The 14,947-nt window shown below is 58.0% G+C and overlaps 2 protein-coding genes across 2 annotated transcripts in view; one reads left to right on the plus strand and one right to left on the minus strand.

Annotated features, from left to right (window-relative positions):
* SYNGAP1 (synaptic Ras GTPase activating protein 1) overlaps nt 1–7,249 on the minus strand; it is a 43,495-nt gene extending 36,246 nt beyond the window's left edge. Inside the window, exon 1 of the mRNA XM_026660177.2 lies at nt 7,228–7,249. Coding sequence (XP_026515962.1) covers nt 7,228–7,249 — 22 coding nt within the window. The remainder of the gene's footprint in view (nt 1–7,227) is intronic.
* Nucleotides 7,250–14,220: 6,971 nt separating this feature from the next.
* Nucleotides 14,221–14,947, plus strand: part of LOC112112939 (protein CutA homolog) — a 1,778-nt gene continuing 1,051 nt past the window's right edge. Inside the window, exons 1-2 of the mRNA XM_024209033.2 lie at nt 14,221–14,463; nt 14,706–14,854. Of these exons, the coding sequence (XP_024064801.1) occupies nt 14,446–14,463; nt 14,706–14,854 (167 nt within the window). The 5' untranslated portion in view covers nt 14,221–14,445. The remainder of the gene's footprint in view (nt 14,464–14,705; nt 14,855–14,947) is intronic.

The following is a 14,947-nucleotide window of genomic DNA, read 5'->3' on the forward strand; positions in this document are numbered from 1 at the left end:
GCCAAGGGCTGGATCACTAGCCACAGACTGATTCAAAGGCAGAGAGTCCAGAAAGGACCAGCCAGTCATGTAGTTTGACCTCCTGTCAAGCACAGCCAGAGAACGACACTCCGGCACACCTGTACTGACCCCAAGAACCTGAGTCTGGCTACAGCATCTCCCAGAGAGGATTGGACACCCTCAGGAGACAGAGAGCCCATCCCCTCCCTTGTGTTAATCCCCTCCTGTTAAACAAACTGAGCCTTAATTCCAACTGGAATTTATCTGGCTTCAGCTTCCAGCCAGTGGTGGTTCTTCTCCCTTTCTCTGCTAGGTTAAAGAGTCCAGGTATTTTCGCCACGTGACGGCCCTTACACCCCGCAATCAAGTCACCTCTCAGTCGCCTTCCTTTGATCAGCTGAAGAGATAATGCCTGGTTAGCCGCTTGCTCACCGTCAGCATCAGACATGGTCTCCAGCCTTACAGATCGGTTCTGCGGCCTCTCCCATTCTTCCACAACTTTTTAAAGCATGCGGGCACTAGAACTGGCTGCAGTGTTCATCATCCATCTCTTCAGTGCTGTCCGCAGAGGTAAGGTCACCTCCCCACTTCCTTGTTTAGACAGGTAAGGATCATGCCACAGGCTCATTCTAGGAGCTCATGTGGAGACTGGGTCTTAATATTGCCAATGCCAGGGGTTCAGAACCCACATGCCAGGGCCCCCCAAGTCATCCCATTGACTTAATATACCTAGCTTTATACATTTGGGGGGTTGATGTAGTTACACCCCATTTCTGAGCCTGTGGGGTGATGGCTCTGAGCTGATGGCTCAGAATCTGGTTTTATTTGTATTCAGCACAAGCCATTTCTCTCCCATAACCCCATGACTGCAAGCTACGTCTTGGCTTAGACCAGGTCTACACTTAGACGGTTTCCCGCTTTACCTCCACCAGTGCTGCCGCCTCTGGCTCAGCAAGCGAAATGCACTGCACTGGGGTAAAGTACTTTACCCTGGGAGAACAAAGTCTACACCAGGGCTTTTGCCAGCATACCAATGTCAGCCAAAAATCCTCCTCCCCAATGCACAGAGCCAGGCCAGCAAAGCTGGAAGCACAGGTCAGGCCATGGACTGTCTGGATGACGTGTCCATACGGCACCAGGCACACGAGGGTGCTGGTCCTGGCTGGGGCACTGTGTGTGTTATGGTAGCAAGCAGCAGCTGCATGGGAAGCCCCATAACCCAAAGCTGGGGGGTGGTGGCTCACACCAGTGGGAAGCAGAGGAACCATCCCAAGCCCCAGGGGAAGCAAACGGAGCCAGGGGACTCTAGCACCACAAGCAGCATATAACCCTCCTGCCCCTCCACAGGGGGCTGCCCCCTCCCCAGCACAGACTGTGTGTGTGGGGGGGGGGGGGGAGGGGTCGGGGTCTGGAGTCATGGCCTGCCCAAAATCACTCACAGGTGGGGTGGTGTTTGCAGGGCGAGGAGCAAAGGACTTTTGCAGTACCGTGCTGCCACCCAGTGGACATAGTTGGACATAGCAGGCTACTGAGCTCACCTTTCTGCAGCCCCTTCCCTCCAAATACACACACAGGAGTCCCCACACTTGCTAAGGAACTCAGCCTTGTGCCTGCCCCAGCATCGCACGGGGCAGGGGGGCTCCCCCTGAGAACAGCACATAGCCTATGGGAAGGGACACCACGAGTCCTGACTCCTCCCCACACACCACTCTATCCCTGGCTAGAACCCAGGAGACCTGGCTCCCAACCCCCGCTGCTCTAACCACCAGAACCCATGTCCCCCCACCCCCACACACATGCAGCTGGGGAGAGGACCCATGAGTCCTGGCTCCCAACTTTCTGCTGCTATCTTGTTAATCGCTGTGCAAACTTCGGGCAAAGCAGCTGCCACATCCTTCTCTGCAGCTGGTCACATAGAGGCTAATAACCTACTACTGCTTCCAATTAATCCTTTAGCAACTTGGGAGAGGTCTGTGCTGCAGAGCTAGAAGATTCTGGGGTAAGATCCTGTTGGTGGCTCATGCAGGGTGGGATGGGAAGGGGGAATAGCGTGCAAAGACATCATTCCAGACCATGTCAAACTCATAACACATTTGTACAGGGGGACCAAGAGAAGGCTGCATGGGATACCTGAATCCTGGAAGTCCCCCCACTCCCAGTACTGGACTTTGCAACCTGAACACTCCTTTTACCAAGGCAGATAGGGGGCTGGAGGAAAGAGCATGTGGGGATGGATGGAAGGGTAAGTGTGGGGATGGACAGATGGCTAGAGGTGTGGAGGCAGAGAAGTATGCATGGGGAAGGATGGAGGGAAAGAAGCTTGTGCAGGGACAGAGGGCTGGGTCCAGGGAGGGTTGGGAACAAATGGGTGCATGAGGAGGGATGGTGGGTGGGAGACAATCAAGATCCTGCCCAAGTCAGCATGAGGAGGTTGCAATAACTACTATCCCTGCACTGACCCCGTAGTACAGGAGCGCCCAGGTGTGCTCATACTCCAATTCCTGCCTTCATGTGTCTGGGATTGCTCATGTTTTGATTAAGGTGCACTGTGGGTAGGGTGACCAGATAGCAAATGTGAAAAATCGGGACGGGGGTGGGGGGTAATAGGAGCCTATATAAGAAAAAGACCCAAAAATCGGGTCTGTCCCTATAAAATCGGGACATCTGGTCACCCTAACTGTGGGACACTCAGTGGCAGCAGGCTAAGGGCTGGGAGTGGGGCCAGGGGGTGTCCAGAGGGCAGAGGAATCCAGCCCTAGGTCAGAGGCCAGGCCTCAATTTCCTGAGAGCCTGCTCTTCCCAGGCCCTAGGGGGGAGGGGATTAGATGCCCAGCCATGGGGCAGGGCCAGACCAAGCCATTCTCCTCTTAGTCACCAGCTTGAAGCCACCCCTGGGCAGCAGGGCCCCACTCCTTAGTGCTTGGTGGGGCTCAGCTCTGGCTGCCATGGCAGGCTCAGTGGAGCGCCCAGGACTGCCTGGGGCACAGCTAGAACTGCCCCATGACCCCAGCCCCCAACCAGCTGGAAGATGGTCGCGCTGTGTGGGGCTGTCGGGCTGCAGAGAGATACAGAGAGTGCTGAATCCATATGATTCCACACAAAGCTGGATATTAGTGATATGCAAATTATATGCAAATATGCAAATAAATAATGCTTCCTTGCTTCAACTGACCTGCCTGCAAAAATGCAAATGAGCTCACCACATAATTTGCATAGAATAGCCAAGTAGCCCAAGGACCTAGCCACTCCTAAAAGCTGGTGTCCTTGTTAGCTCCTGGGCACTCCTCCACACTGGGGGGGGGGGGGGGAGAGAGGCTCACTCAGCACTGGGCCCCCCAGGCCCACATCTCCTGCTCCATCCCCTCAGAATCCCAGCACAGCCCTCTCCCCCTCCCAGCCCTGGCATCGCAGTGTGGGCTGACTGTCCCATCAGATCTGAGTGTGCCTGGAGATCCGTGCTGGGAAGTGACAGCCCAGGGAGCATGTGGGAGGGGGGAGCCTGGCAGAGAGAGAGATAGAAGAGACACCCCTCCCCCTCAAAGATACAGATACAGGCCCTTCCCCTGCCCATCCCCAGACTTAACTGGGGAGAGGATGCCCTATCCCTAAACGGGGAGGGGCCCAGAGTGCCCCCCCAGCACCACCTGCAGCTCACGACACTGCCACGCTCTGGGGATTCAATTCATGCCAGTCCCCCCGCCCAGGATGAGGGGGGAGGAGGGAGCATCCTCCAATGGGGGTTACCTAGCAACCGCATCCCACCACCTCCACACATTGAGTGCAGGGAAGAGACTGTGGGGATATTTCATCCCAGCATCCCCCAAAGCAGGGGTGAGCCCCCAGCTATTCCAGCCCTGGCCTTCCCAGCAGGGGGCATGGTGGGGAGTAGGGCAGGGTGCTGGCTGGGGGGAGCTCTCGGCTACTCCAGCCCCAGCCTCTTCCAGCAGGGGGTGCTGAGGAGAGTGGGGCAGTGCACTGGCTGGGGCAGGGGGGAGCTCCTGGCTATTCCAGCCCCAGCCTCCCCCAGTAGGGGGCAGAGTGGGGAGTAGGGCAGGGCACTGGCTGGGGAGGGGGAGCTCCCAGCTGCTCCAGACCCAGCCTCTCCCAGCAGGGGGCACTGTGGGGAGCAGGTACGGTGGGGCTGGCACCAGTGAGGGGGGTGCTCGTTTTGTGTTTAAAGGCCCTGTTAATCACTGAGCAGGGTGCTATGTTTATTCCCACATTAATATTTCTATTTTGGAGCTATAATAAATTATGAGGCAGTTGGGATGGGAGTCTCCAACTCCGACCAGGGTGTCCCCATTCCTCAGCACAGCGCACACAGACACACACCCCATGTTCTCCCCACCTCTTCCTCAGCCCAGTGCCCCCTGACCTGACCCTGCAGCACAGCACCCCCTGGCACTGCACTGGGGCCAGCACTGACAGAGGGGAGATTGTCCCCTACTCCATTCCTGCAGCACTAGTCATGCTAGCCATGGGGGGCTAATCCTAGCCCTGACTGGGGTCTCACCTCCCCCCCCCCCGGCACTTGGGGGCCAGACACTGGGGCACCACTTTGGTGAGGGTTACGTGTACCTTGGGCACAATAGAGAGAAGTGTTGGGCCATGGGGATCAGACAGAGGATGCGACACTCCCTCGGGCCCAGAGCCCAAGGACATGGGGACAGGAGGAGGGTGTTCGGACCCAGGTGTCCGGACAGCAGGATTTTTAGGAGCCAGGTGTCAGGGTGCAGAGGGGTTCTGGTGGAACATCCGGACCATACATGTGACAGCACGAGTGGCATGCAAACCCCACCCCCCTGGTGCTTTCTGGGCCAGCTGGGAAAGTGGGTCACATGGGTCTCCTGGGGATTTGCACCAGCCTCACATCAAGGGCCAGAGCCCCCTAAATGGGGCCAATGCCCCATACCTCAGAGTGGGCCCTGACCGCGAGCAGGGGCACACTCCAGCAGGCCGTGGGCTGGGAACAAGTGTGGGGGAGGAGATGAGCTGCAGAGAGCAAACCCCAGGGCCCTCCCTGGATGCTAGGGTCCCAGCAACCAATCTGGATCCAGCCCTAAGAGCCCACCAGCCAACACAGGCAGCACTTCCCAACCCTGGCTACAGGCACCATGTGCTGTTCCCACAGCCATCACAGGTCCCCTCCCCCTCCTGCCCCCCACAGGCCTGGGAAGTGCACCCACTACCCTCTACTGCTCCCCAAACCCCTAGCTACCCGTACTGCACCCACAGGCCTGGGCAAGGAGCCCCACTACCCCAGAACCCTTAGCTACCCCTATAGCTCCCACAGACCTGGGCAGTGTACCCACTACCCTCTACAGCCCCCTGCCCCCCTTGCTGCCCTTACTGCCCCACAGGTAGTGGGCTCCTTGCCCAGGCCCTCTACTGCCCCCCGATCCCCTTGCTACTCCTACTGCCCCCACAGGCCGGGGCAGCGCACCCACTACCCTCCACTGCCCCCCGAACCCCCTAGCTACCCTATTGCCCCCACAGATCTAGACAGTGCACCCACTATCCTCTACTGCCCCCAGACCCCCTTGTTCCCCTCACAGCCCTGGACAATGGTCCCCCCCACCCACAGGCCTCGGGCAGTGACCCCCCTGCTACCCTCTACTACCCCCTGACACAGCGGACAACAAGCAAGCTCTCCAGATAACCCCAGCACCTCCTCTGTCTCCCCCCACCCCCAGCTGCTCCCAGGTGTATCAACCCCAAGGTCCACCAGGTAACCCCCCCCCACTCTTCCCTCAGAGTCCCCCCGCCCTCTTAATACCTGCCCTGGGCTACCCCCCACTCCACTTCCAATCCCAGACATTCCCTCTCACGGCTTCTTCAGACCCCACAGGCCCTGAGCAGCCTCCCCATACATTCCCCTCCCCAACCCCACTGACCCCTGGGGTAAGCCCACCCACCCAACCACCCTGCAGCCACACCAACCCCTGGGAAACCGCCCCCCCCACACATCCCCCTCCCCAACCAAGTCTGACCCTCATACCCCCCAGGCCAGATGAACTCTCCAAGCCCCCAATGACTGCACTGTGAACCCTTCACCATTGTCTCCCCAGAGAACACCCTCATGTTCCCCCCCACTGCCCACCCTCCCCCAACCCCAGAGCCAACTTCCTTTTGCCCTTCCCCACAGACTCCATGAATCCCAGACCCCACAGGTCCCAGGGTACCATCCAGTCTCCCCCACCTCCTGCCACCAACACCGCCATACCCTGTCACCCTCCTGACTTCACTGAGCCCAGAGCACACCCCAATGCTGCCACCTCCTGCCCTAGACAACTGAACCCCAGACCTCACAGGTCCCAGGATACCATCCAGTGCCTCCCATCTCGCCTCCGACTCCCCACTGCCCCACAGGCCCTAGGGCAACCACCAGTGCTCTGTCCTGCCTCCCCACCAACCATGGGGCAACCCTTCACTCTCTTGGATGGCCCCTCAAGCATACCCCCTGCCACCCCAAGATGAGCTGGCATCCCTCACTGTTTCCCCAGGCCCCATGTGACCCCTTCATCCCTCACGCTGCATCCAGATGTTCCCCCCACCCAGTCCTGAGCCCACAGGTCCTAGGTGACCCCCCCCCACCAAAGAGCAATCCCCAGTCCTGAGCCTGCAGGCCCTGCGTGAAGCTCCCCACCCAGCGCTCCCTAGAGCCAGAGGCCTCAAATGAGTCCCTTTTATGCCTTTGTTACCTCCCCCAGGCAAACCCCATTCTCCCCCATTGCTCAAACCCCACAGACCCCAGTACCCCCCAGGACTCCACACACACAATCATCCCCTTCTGCCCCCACAGGCCCCAGTCACCTCCCAGTGCCCCCCACCTGCCCCAGGTGAACCAGAGCCTCCTCCCAGCCAGATGGACACCCCACATCTCCAGCAGAACCCTGACTCTCCAGCCCACCCCAGGTGACCCCTCCCATTCCTGCCCAAGTTCCAGTGCCCTCTGTCCCAGATATGGTGCCCCACTCCCTCGTTAACCCTGTCTGCCCCAGTTACCTCCCCCCACCTGCCCTGCTCCAGGTGAACCCCTTTTTCCTCTCTGACCCCACAGCCCTCCCCTGCCCCACTCCCAAGCCCAGACCCTGGAAGAACCCTTCAGTGCCCTCCCACCTGCCCTAGATGAGCCTGCCTGTTCCCCCAGACCCCCTCAGACTCCAGAACCCATAGGCCCCAGCTGTGCCCCCGCTCAACCCCAGCTGAACCCACCCCATCCTTTACCTCGAAAGGGGACATAGGACATGGTTCCTTCAGCCGCTCGCTAGTCCCGGGCGCTTGTCATGGACGAGTCGAGGGTGGGGGGAGAGAAGCCGACCCAGGAGAAAGTGGTGTGGGGGGAATCCCCAGAGTGGGGAGGAGAAGGGGGAAAAAGGGGTGGGGGGGCAAGGACCTCAGGGTGATCCAGGGAAGAGGACTTAAGAGGAACCAGGAGAGCAGGGGTGCTGGGGGATCCGGGAGACAGGGGTGCAGGGGGTGCCAGGGGAGGGGGTGTCAGGGGGAACAGGGGGTCGGGGTGCCAGGGGACTAGGGATAGCAGGGTGAAAGGGGATCGGGGGTGCCAGAGGACTAGGAAGAGTGGGGTGCAAGGGGGTAGGGGGAACAGGGGGTTGGGGTGACTGGGGAGAGCGGGGTGCAGGGGGGTCGGGGGAACAGGGGGTCAGGAGAGTGGGGTACAAGGGGGTTGGGGGACGGCAGCAGCAGCCGGGGCGGCGCTGGATGCAGTAGGAGCGGCCAGGCCTGCGGGGGGGCCGCCTCCCACCCACGCTGCCTGGCTGGGCCCCGCCGGGCCCCCGCAGCCGAGCTCCCCCTCCCCCGCTCGCCGCCGCCGCCGAAGGATGCTGCTGTCGCGGATGCTGGTGCTGAAGCTGCGGCCGCTCCAGCCTCGCACACGGGCCCCGCGCGCTGCCCACTCTTAAAGGCGGCCGCGCGGCAGCTGCAGTGGGGGTGGGCGCCGCGTGCGGCCGACAGAAAAGGGAGCTGTCGCGTCCCCTTTAAACTTCGCTCCCCCCACCCCTGAACACACACATCTTAACCCGGGGGTGGGGGCACGTGGGCTTCGGAGCCAGGTTCCGCCGCTTACCGGGAACCGGGCCCCCCAAAGCTGCCAACCAGCTCTATAGCCCCTGCCCCCCCACTCCCCCAACCCGCCACCCCCCCCCCTGGCCCCCCCCCCCCCCCACCCCGCCATCCACCCCCATGCCCCCTCCCCCCCCGAGACTCCTGCCCCCACTAGCCCCCTGCTCCCCAAACCCTGTCCCCCAGAGCCGCCATCCAGCTCTATGGCCCTTGCCCCCCACCCGAGCCCCCTGCTCCCATCCAACTCTATGACCACTGCCCCCTGAGCCCCCTGCCCCTATCCAGCTCTATGGCCCCTGCCCCCCCCGACCCCCCTGCCCCAAAAGCCCCCATCCAGATCTATGGGCTCCCCCCCAAGACCCCTCCCCCCCAGAGCCCCCAAACCCACAAAGCTGCCATCCAGCTCTATGGCCCCGGCACCCCCAAACCTCCTACCCTCCAAAGTCCCCATCCAGAGCTATGGCCTCTGCCTGCCCTCGAGCCCCCCGTCCCCATCCAATTCTATGGCCTCTTCCCCACCCCCCCGAGTTCCCTGCCCCCATCCAGCTCTATGACCACTGCCCCCCAGAACCCCCCGCCCCCATTGAGATCTGTGGCACCTGTCCCCAGTCTAGATCTATGCCCCCCCGGAACACCTGACCCCCACCATCCAGATCTATGGTTCCTGCCCGCTCTCCAGATCTATGGCCCTGGTCTTCCCCCCAGTGCCTCTTGCCCTTCTACCATCTCCAGCCCTGCTCCCAAGTACTCTGTGAGTATTGTTCCCTCTGCCCACCCCGCACCAAACCCTGGCCCCTGGTACTGTGCCAAGCCATCCCCACGTCCCCATGTCTGCTGTTCTGAGTAGAGTGCAGCTGCCTTTAATGGAGACACCAGGGTAGGGCAAGTGTGGCAGCAAGTACATGTGAGTGCAGGCTGAGGGTCAGTGTGCAGGGGACTTGTGCATGCAGGGTGAGTGAGTGCGCACAGAGCAACTGTGTATTCAGGAGGAGGTTGAGTGTGTGTGCAGGGTGAATGTGATTAGAGTGGGTGTGAGGGTACATGGATTAGTGTGCCTTGGGCAAGTGTGCATGCAGGCTGAGTGGGAGTGCACATGGGGGAGTGTGACTGCAGGATCTCAGTGCAGGGGACAAGCATGGAAGAGGGTAAGTGTGCACATGGTGAATGGGCCTGTGTGTGGAGCAAGTGTGAGTGTGCATGCAGAATGAGTGCAAATGTGGAGGGTGTGTCCCCCTTGGACAAACACACTCAGGGCTAGTGGGAGTGTGTGTGGGTTGAGAATGATTGTGTGCAAGTTTCCATTAAAAGTGAGTGCACAAATGGAGTCTGTGGAGCAAATGTGCATGCAGGATGAGTGAGTGTATGAAGAGAAAGAGCAAGTGTGTATTTGGGGTGAGTGTGCATGCAGGGTGAGTGTGAAGGGGGCAAATGTTCTTGCAGGGCAAAGGTGAGTGTGCATCTTGGCTTCTCCCTGGGGGGCAGCTGAGCTTCCCCACCCCTATGAGCTGAGGGGGTGTGACGCCACCCCTCAGTGTGTGGTTGTGTAACAGCCCCCTATTAGTGGGTCAGGAGAAGAACTGTCTCTCTAGGGGGGTGTTTCTAGGGCAGCTCCAGGCTCTTGCAGAGAGAGAGGGTGTGTGTGTGCGCATGCTGGTCTCTGAGTGGGTGCACTTGTGTGTGTGCAGGGTAAGTGTGCACGTTTGTGAGCGCATGAGGTGGGGTAGATTATTGTGGAGGAGTTTGCTGGCTGCACAGAGCTGTCTGTGTCCAATACTGGCTTGGCGTGTGGGCACGTTTTAGGGATGTGCATACACAGGGCAGGATTGTGTGTTGGGGTGGAGTATGGTGCATTGGGCTGTGTGTGTGTTAGGAGATATTAGAGGAGCATATTTTGTGTTGGTGTGTTTGAGTGCATTGGGAGCATATTGCGTTGTGTGATAGGGGATTAGAGTGTGTTGCATATTAGGTGTGTGTGTTAGGTCATATTCAGAGTAGTGGGATGTGTGTTAAGGAAGGTGCATTGGGGTGGGTATTGTGTCATATGTTAGGGGCACGGTGTGTATTCAGGGCTGTGCATTGTGTGTTAGGCATTAGGGAAATGTTGTGGATTAAGAGAGACCCATCAAGAGAAATTTGGGACCCTGGCATATCATGTTCACTGGGGCCCCACCCTCACTGGGGCAATGCTCTGGAACTACTTGGTATGAAGCCAGTCAGGACTGTGGGGGAGCCTCCTCTCTCTGAGCATACCTTCAAGTCAACGGGACTGCTATAGGTACCCGCATGGCCCCACAGTATGCCAACATTTTTATGGCTGACTTAGGGGACGAGAGCTGAGGAAGCGTTATTCTAACGCCCCTACTCTACTTGCGCTACAGTGATGACATCTTCATCATCTGGACCCATGGAAAAGAAGCCCTTGAGGAATTCCACCAGGATTTCAACAATTTCCACCCCACCATCAACCTCAGCCTGGACCAGTCCACACAAGAGATCCACTTCCTGGACACTACAGTGCAAATAAGCAATGGTCACATAAACACCACCCTATACCGGAAACCTACTGACAGTTATACTTACTTACATGCCTCCAGCTTTCATCCAGACCACATCACACAATCCATTGTCTACAGCCAAGCTCTAAGATACAACCGCATTTGCTCCAATCCCTCAGACAGAGATAAACACCAACAGGATCCCTACCAAGTGTTCTTAAAACTACAATACCCACCTGGTGAAATGAAGAAACAGATTGACAGAGCCAGAAGGGTACCCAGAAGTCACCTACTACAGGACAGGCCCAACAAAGAAAGTAACAGAACGTCACTAGCTGTCACCTACAGCGCATCATCAAGAATCTACAACCTATCCTGAAGGACGATCCCTCACTCTCACAGACCTTGGGAGATAAGCGAGGACTAGCCTACAGACAGCCCCCCCAATCTGAAGCAAATACTCACCAGCAACTACACACCACACAACAAAAACACTAATCCAGAAACCTATCCTTGCAACAAAGCCCGTTGCCAACTCCGTCTCCATATCTATTCAAGGGACACCATCATAGGAGCTAACCACATCAGCTACACCAGGGGTTCTCAAACTGGGGGTTGGGACCCCACAGGGGGTCGTGAGGTTATTACATGGGGGGTCACAAGCTGTTGGCCTCCACCCCAAACCCGCTTTGCCTCCAGCATTTATGATGGTGTTAAATATACTTAAAAGTGTTTTTAATTGATAAGGGGGGGTCACACGCAGAGGCTTGCTATGTGAAAGGGGTCACCAGTACAAAAGTCTGAGAACCGCTGAGCTTCACAGAGGCTCGTTCACCTGCACCTCGACCAATGTGATCTACGCCATCATGTGCCAGCAATGCCCCTCTGTACATTGGCCAAACCGGACAGTCTCTACGCAAACGTTTGAGAACCACTGAGCTACACCATCAGGGGCTCGTTCACCTGCACATCTACCAATGTGATCTATGCCATCATGGGCCAGCAATGCCCCTCTGCCATGGACATTGGCCAAACCGGACAGTCTCTACGCAAAAGAATAAATGGACACAAATCAGACATCAAGAATTATAACATTCAAGAACCAGTAGGAGAACACTTCAGTCTCCCTGGACACTCAATAACAGACTTAAAAGGGGCAATTCTTCAACAAAAAAAAGTCAAATACAGACTCCAACAAGAAACAGCAGAACTGGAATTAATTTGCAAACTGGACGCCATCAAATTAAGCCTGAATAAAGACTGGGAGTGGATGGGTCACTAAAAAAAGTAATTTTCTCCCTGCTGATACTCACACCTTCTTGTCAACTGTTGGAAATAGGCGACATCCACCTTGATTGCATTGGCCTCGTTAGCACTACAAAAGTAATTTTCCTTCCCTTGATATTCACCCCCTTCTTGTCAACTGTTGAGAATAGGCCACTTCCATCTTAATTGAATTGGCCTCGTTAGCACTGACCCCCCACTTGGTAAGGCAACTCACATCTTTTCATGTGCTGTAATATTTATACTGCTTATTGTATTTTTCACTCCATGCATCTGATGAAGTGGGTTTTAGCCCATGAAAGCTTATGCCCAAATAAATTTGTTAGTCTCTAAGATGCCACAAGGACTCCTCGTTGTTTTCTCTGAGCATGTCTCCAGGGCAAGAAGCTTACACAGCTTTGACCTTCCTGGGTCTGACCTCAGAGCATTCAGCATCCCCTGCCCCTCCGTGCTCTTCCCACAGCTAGTCCACCCAGGCGGGGCTCTTGGGGGAGCCAGAGGGTCCTGCACCCCAACTCCACAGTCAGCAGTGACTCTCAGCCAGCCGGTAAAACAGAAGGTTTATTAGTCGACAGGATCACAGTGTAGAACAGAACTTGTTAGCAGAGAAATAAGTGACTTTCAGCCAAGTCCATCTTGGTGGGAGGGGAGCCCAGAGCCAGAGCTCTGGTCCTCCCGCTGCGCCCCAAGCCAGCCGAGACTGACTCACTTCCAGCTGCCTGGCCCCTGTCCTGCCCGTTGCTCCTCCTCCGGCCTTTGTCTCGCATCCCCCTCCTGGGTCTCAGGTTACGAAGGGGTGGCCATAGCATCCATGCAGGAGCAACCCCTGCAAAAGTCACACAGGCTTATTCCCACCACCTAGACATAATAGACAGGGAAACTGAGGCACACACAGCATTCATGCAAAACAGTAAGACTCACATAGGCTTACATACAACATAACAAGGGCGAATCTCCCCTATGTAACATCCCAGTTACAGATTTTTTTTTGGGTGGGCCTCCTGAGCTCAGGCCCTGGTACAATTGTTTCCCCCCCCCGCCCCTCCAGCCCCTGTTTGGATGTGTCCTTTGGTGATTTAGGGGGCACTAGGGTTGTGTTGTGTACTAGGAGTGTCTGTGTTTGGATGGGTATGTTGCTAATGAGCCCTAGACTCATCCCCCTGCAGCAGCTCATTCTGGCCCCTCACCCTGATGCTAGGGGCAGGCCGTGCCTGGACACAGGGGTTCCCGTTCCCATCCCAGCTCCAAGCAGCCTCTGGGGAGGGGCAGACCCTGGGCACTGTTAACCCCAAACCTGTGGGATGTGGCCTGGTGCCCCATAAGGAGATGCTATGGGGATGAACTTACCCTGCCACAAGTCCTCCCCAAAATGTCACAGCTTGGACCCCTATCAAGGAGAGCTGGAGCACTGGCAGGGTGTGTCTCTGGAGTGCTGACGGGGTGGGGGGCTAGATCTGGTGTGAGGGGCAGGGATCAGGACTTCCCAGGGCTGGGGTGCTGGATGTGGTGTCAGGGGAAGTAGCATTATAGCAAGGGGATGGGGTCAGGAACCTGGATTCTGTCCCAGTTTGGTTTGGAGTGGGATCTAGTGGGATGGATAGAGTAGGGTGGGCTTGGATCCAGGACAAGTGGAACAGCAGCTGGACCTGGGTCACTGCTCTCTCTCCACTTAGCAATGGCCCAGCTGGGAGTTCCCTGATCACTTAAGCATCCAGCCCCTGGAACTGAGAGGAAAAACTATTTGATTAGGGAATAGTGAGAGGGCTGCATGTCCGGATTGAGGGGCACTGACAGAGCTGTGGGGGGGCAGGACTGGGTAGCAGGGGGCTGTGGGTCAGGAGTGAGGGGCACTGGCAGAGCTGTGGCAGGAGGGAACCCAGGGTTTGGGAGAGCAGGGGTCTGCAGTCAGGATTGAGGGACACTGGGAGAGCTATCAGGGGAACCCAGGACTGGGAGAGCAGTGGGCTGCAGTCAGGATTGAGGGGCACCGGGAGAGCTATGGGGGGGGGAACCCAGGGCTGGGAGAGCAGGGGGATGCAGTTGAGATTAAGGGACCCCATCCGGAGACAGGTCCTCCCTGATGATATAGGAGAGGGGAGGCACATGGTGAGGGGGGCGGGGTTGAGGCAGCAGCATGCGGCTGTCCTGGGTCACGTGAAGGGGGAGGGGCGGGTCCAGCGCAGATTGCAGCAGCAGAGCCGCGGGCAGGTAGGAGTTGCAGTGTGTGTTCGCGCCAGCGCAGTGCCCCGCTGCCCAGAGGCGTAGCGAGCGCCCTCTGTACCCTCCGACCGGAGGGGGCCCCGCAAGGAAGTGGGCCCCTAAAAGTGGCAAAATAAATACCGCATTCCAGTTTCTGCATTGTAAGGGGCCCCGCCCGGACATATGTTCGGAAGGGGCCACGTTCTTTGTTGCTAAGGCCCTGCTGCTGCCCCAGGCCTTGCGGGGGCTGCTCTGCCCTCGCAGGCAGGCCTGGCCCTAGGGGAGCGGGGCAGGGGAGCCGGCTTAGTTGGCTGTTTGCCCTTGCAGGGCTGGTCCCAGTCCCTTGAGCTGAGTCCCGCAGGGACGGTGGCAGCGACACGCGCCGATGAAAGCTGCCTGCTGCGTGAGTAAAAGCCTGACTACTGCCGACCACCTGTGGGGCTATGCCTCGCCCAGCACTGAGATGCAGCCGCCTCTGGGGGGGTTCAGCGGCTGTTTACACTGGCGACGCAGTAGCACACCTCTCCTAGTGCTAACCTGGGGCCAGCACTGACTGCGAGGGGAGGGTGCCCCCAGCGAGACCCCCACCCCAGTCCCTGCAGTCCCCCAGGTCTGGCCCTTACTCTCACTGTCTCTTGGCCACAGGTGCTGTTGCTGTCCCTGTTGATGGTCCCACTGCTCCGAACCGTGTATCAGCGTCTCTTCTCCATGGCGGCTGAAGCCTATACCCCAGGGAGCCTGTCAGCTGCCTTCGTCACCTGCCCCAATGAGAAAGTGGGCAAGGACATTGCAAGGTGGAGCTGGGCTCTATCCCCAGCTCTGGGAGGGAAGTGGGGTCTGGTGGGTTAGAGCAGGGGGGCTGGGAGCCAGGACTCCTGGGTTCTCTC

This window comes from Terrapene carolina, unplaced genomic scaffold (genome assembly GCF_002925995.2).
Source record: "Terrapene carolina triunguis isolate 2854851 unplaced genomic scaffold, T_m_triunguis-2.0 Scaffold727, whole genome shotgun sequence".
Lineage (NCBI taxonomy): Eukaryota > Metazoa > Chordata > Testudines > Emydidae > Terrapene > Terrapene triunguis.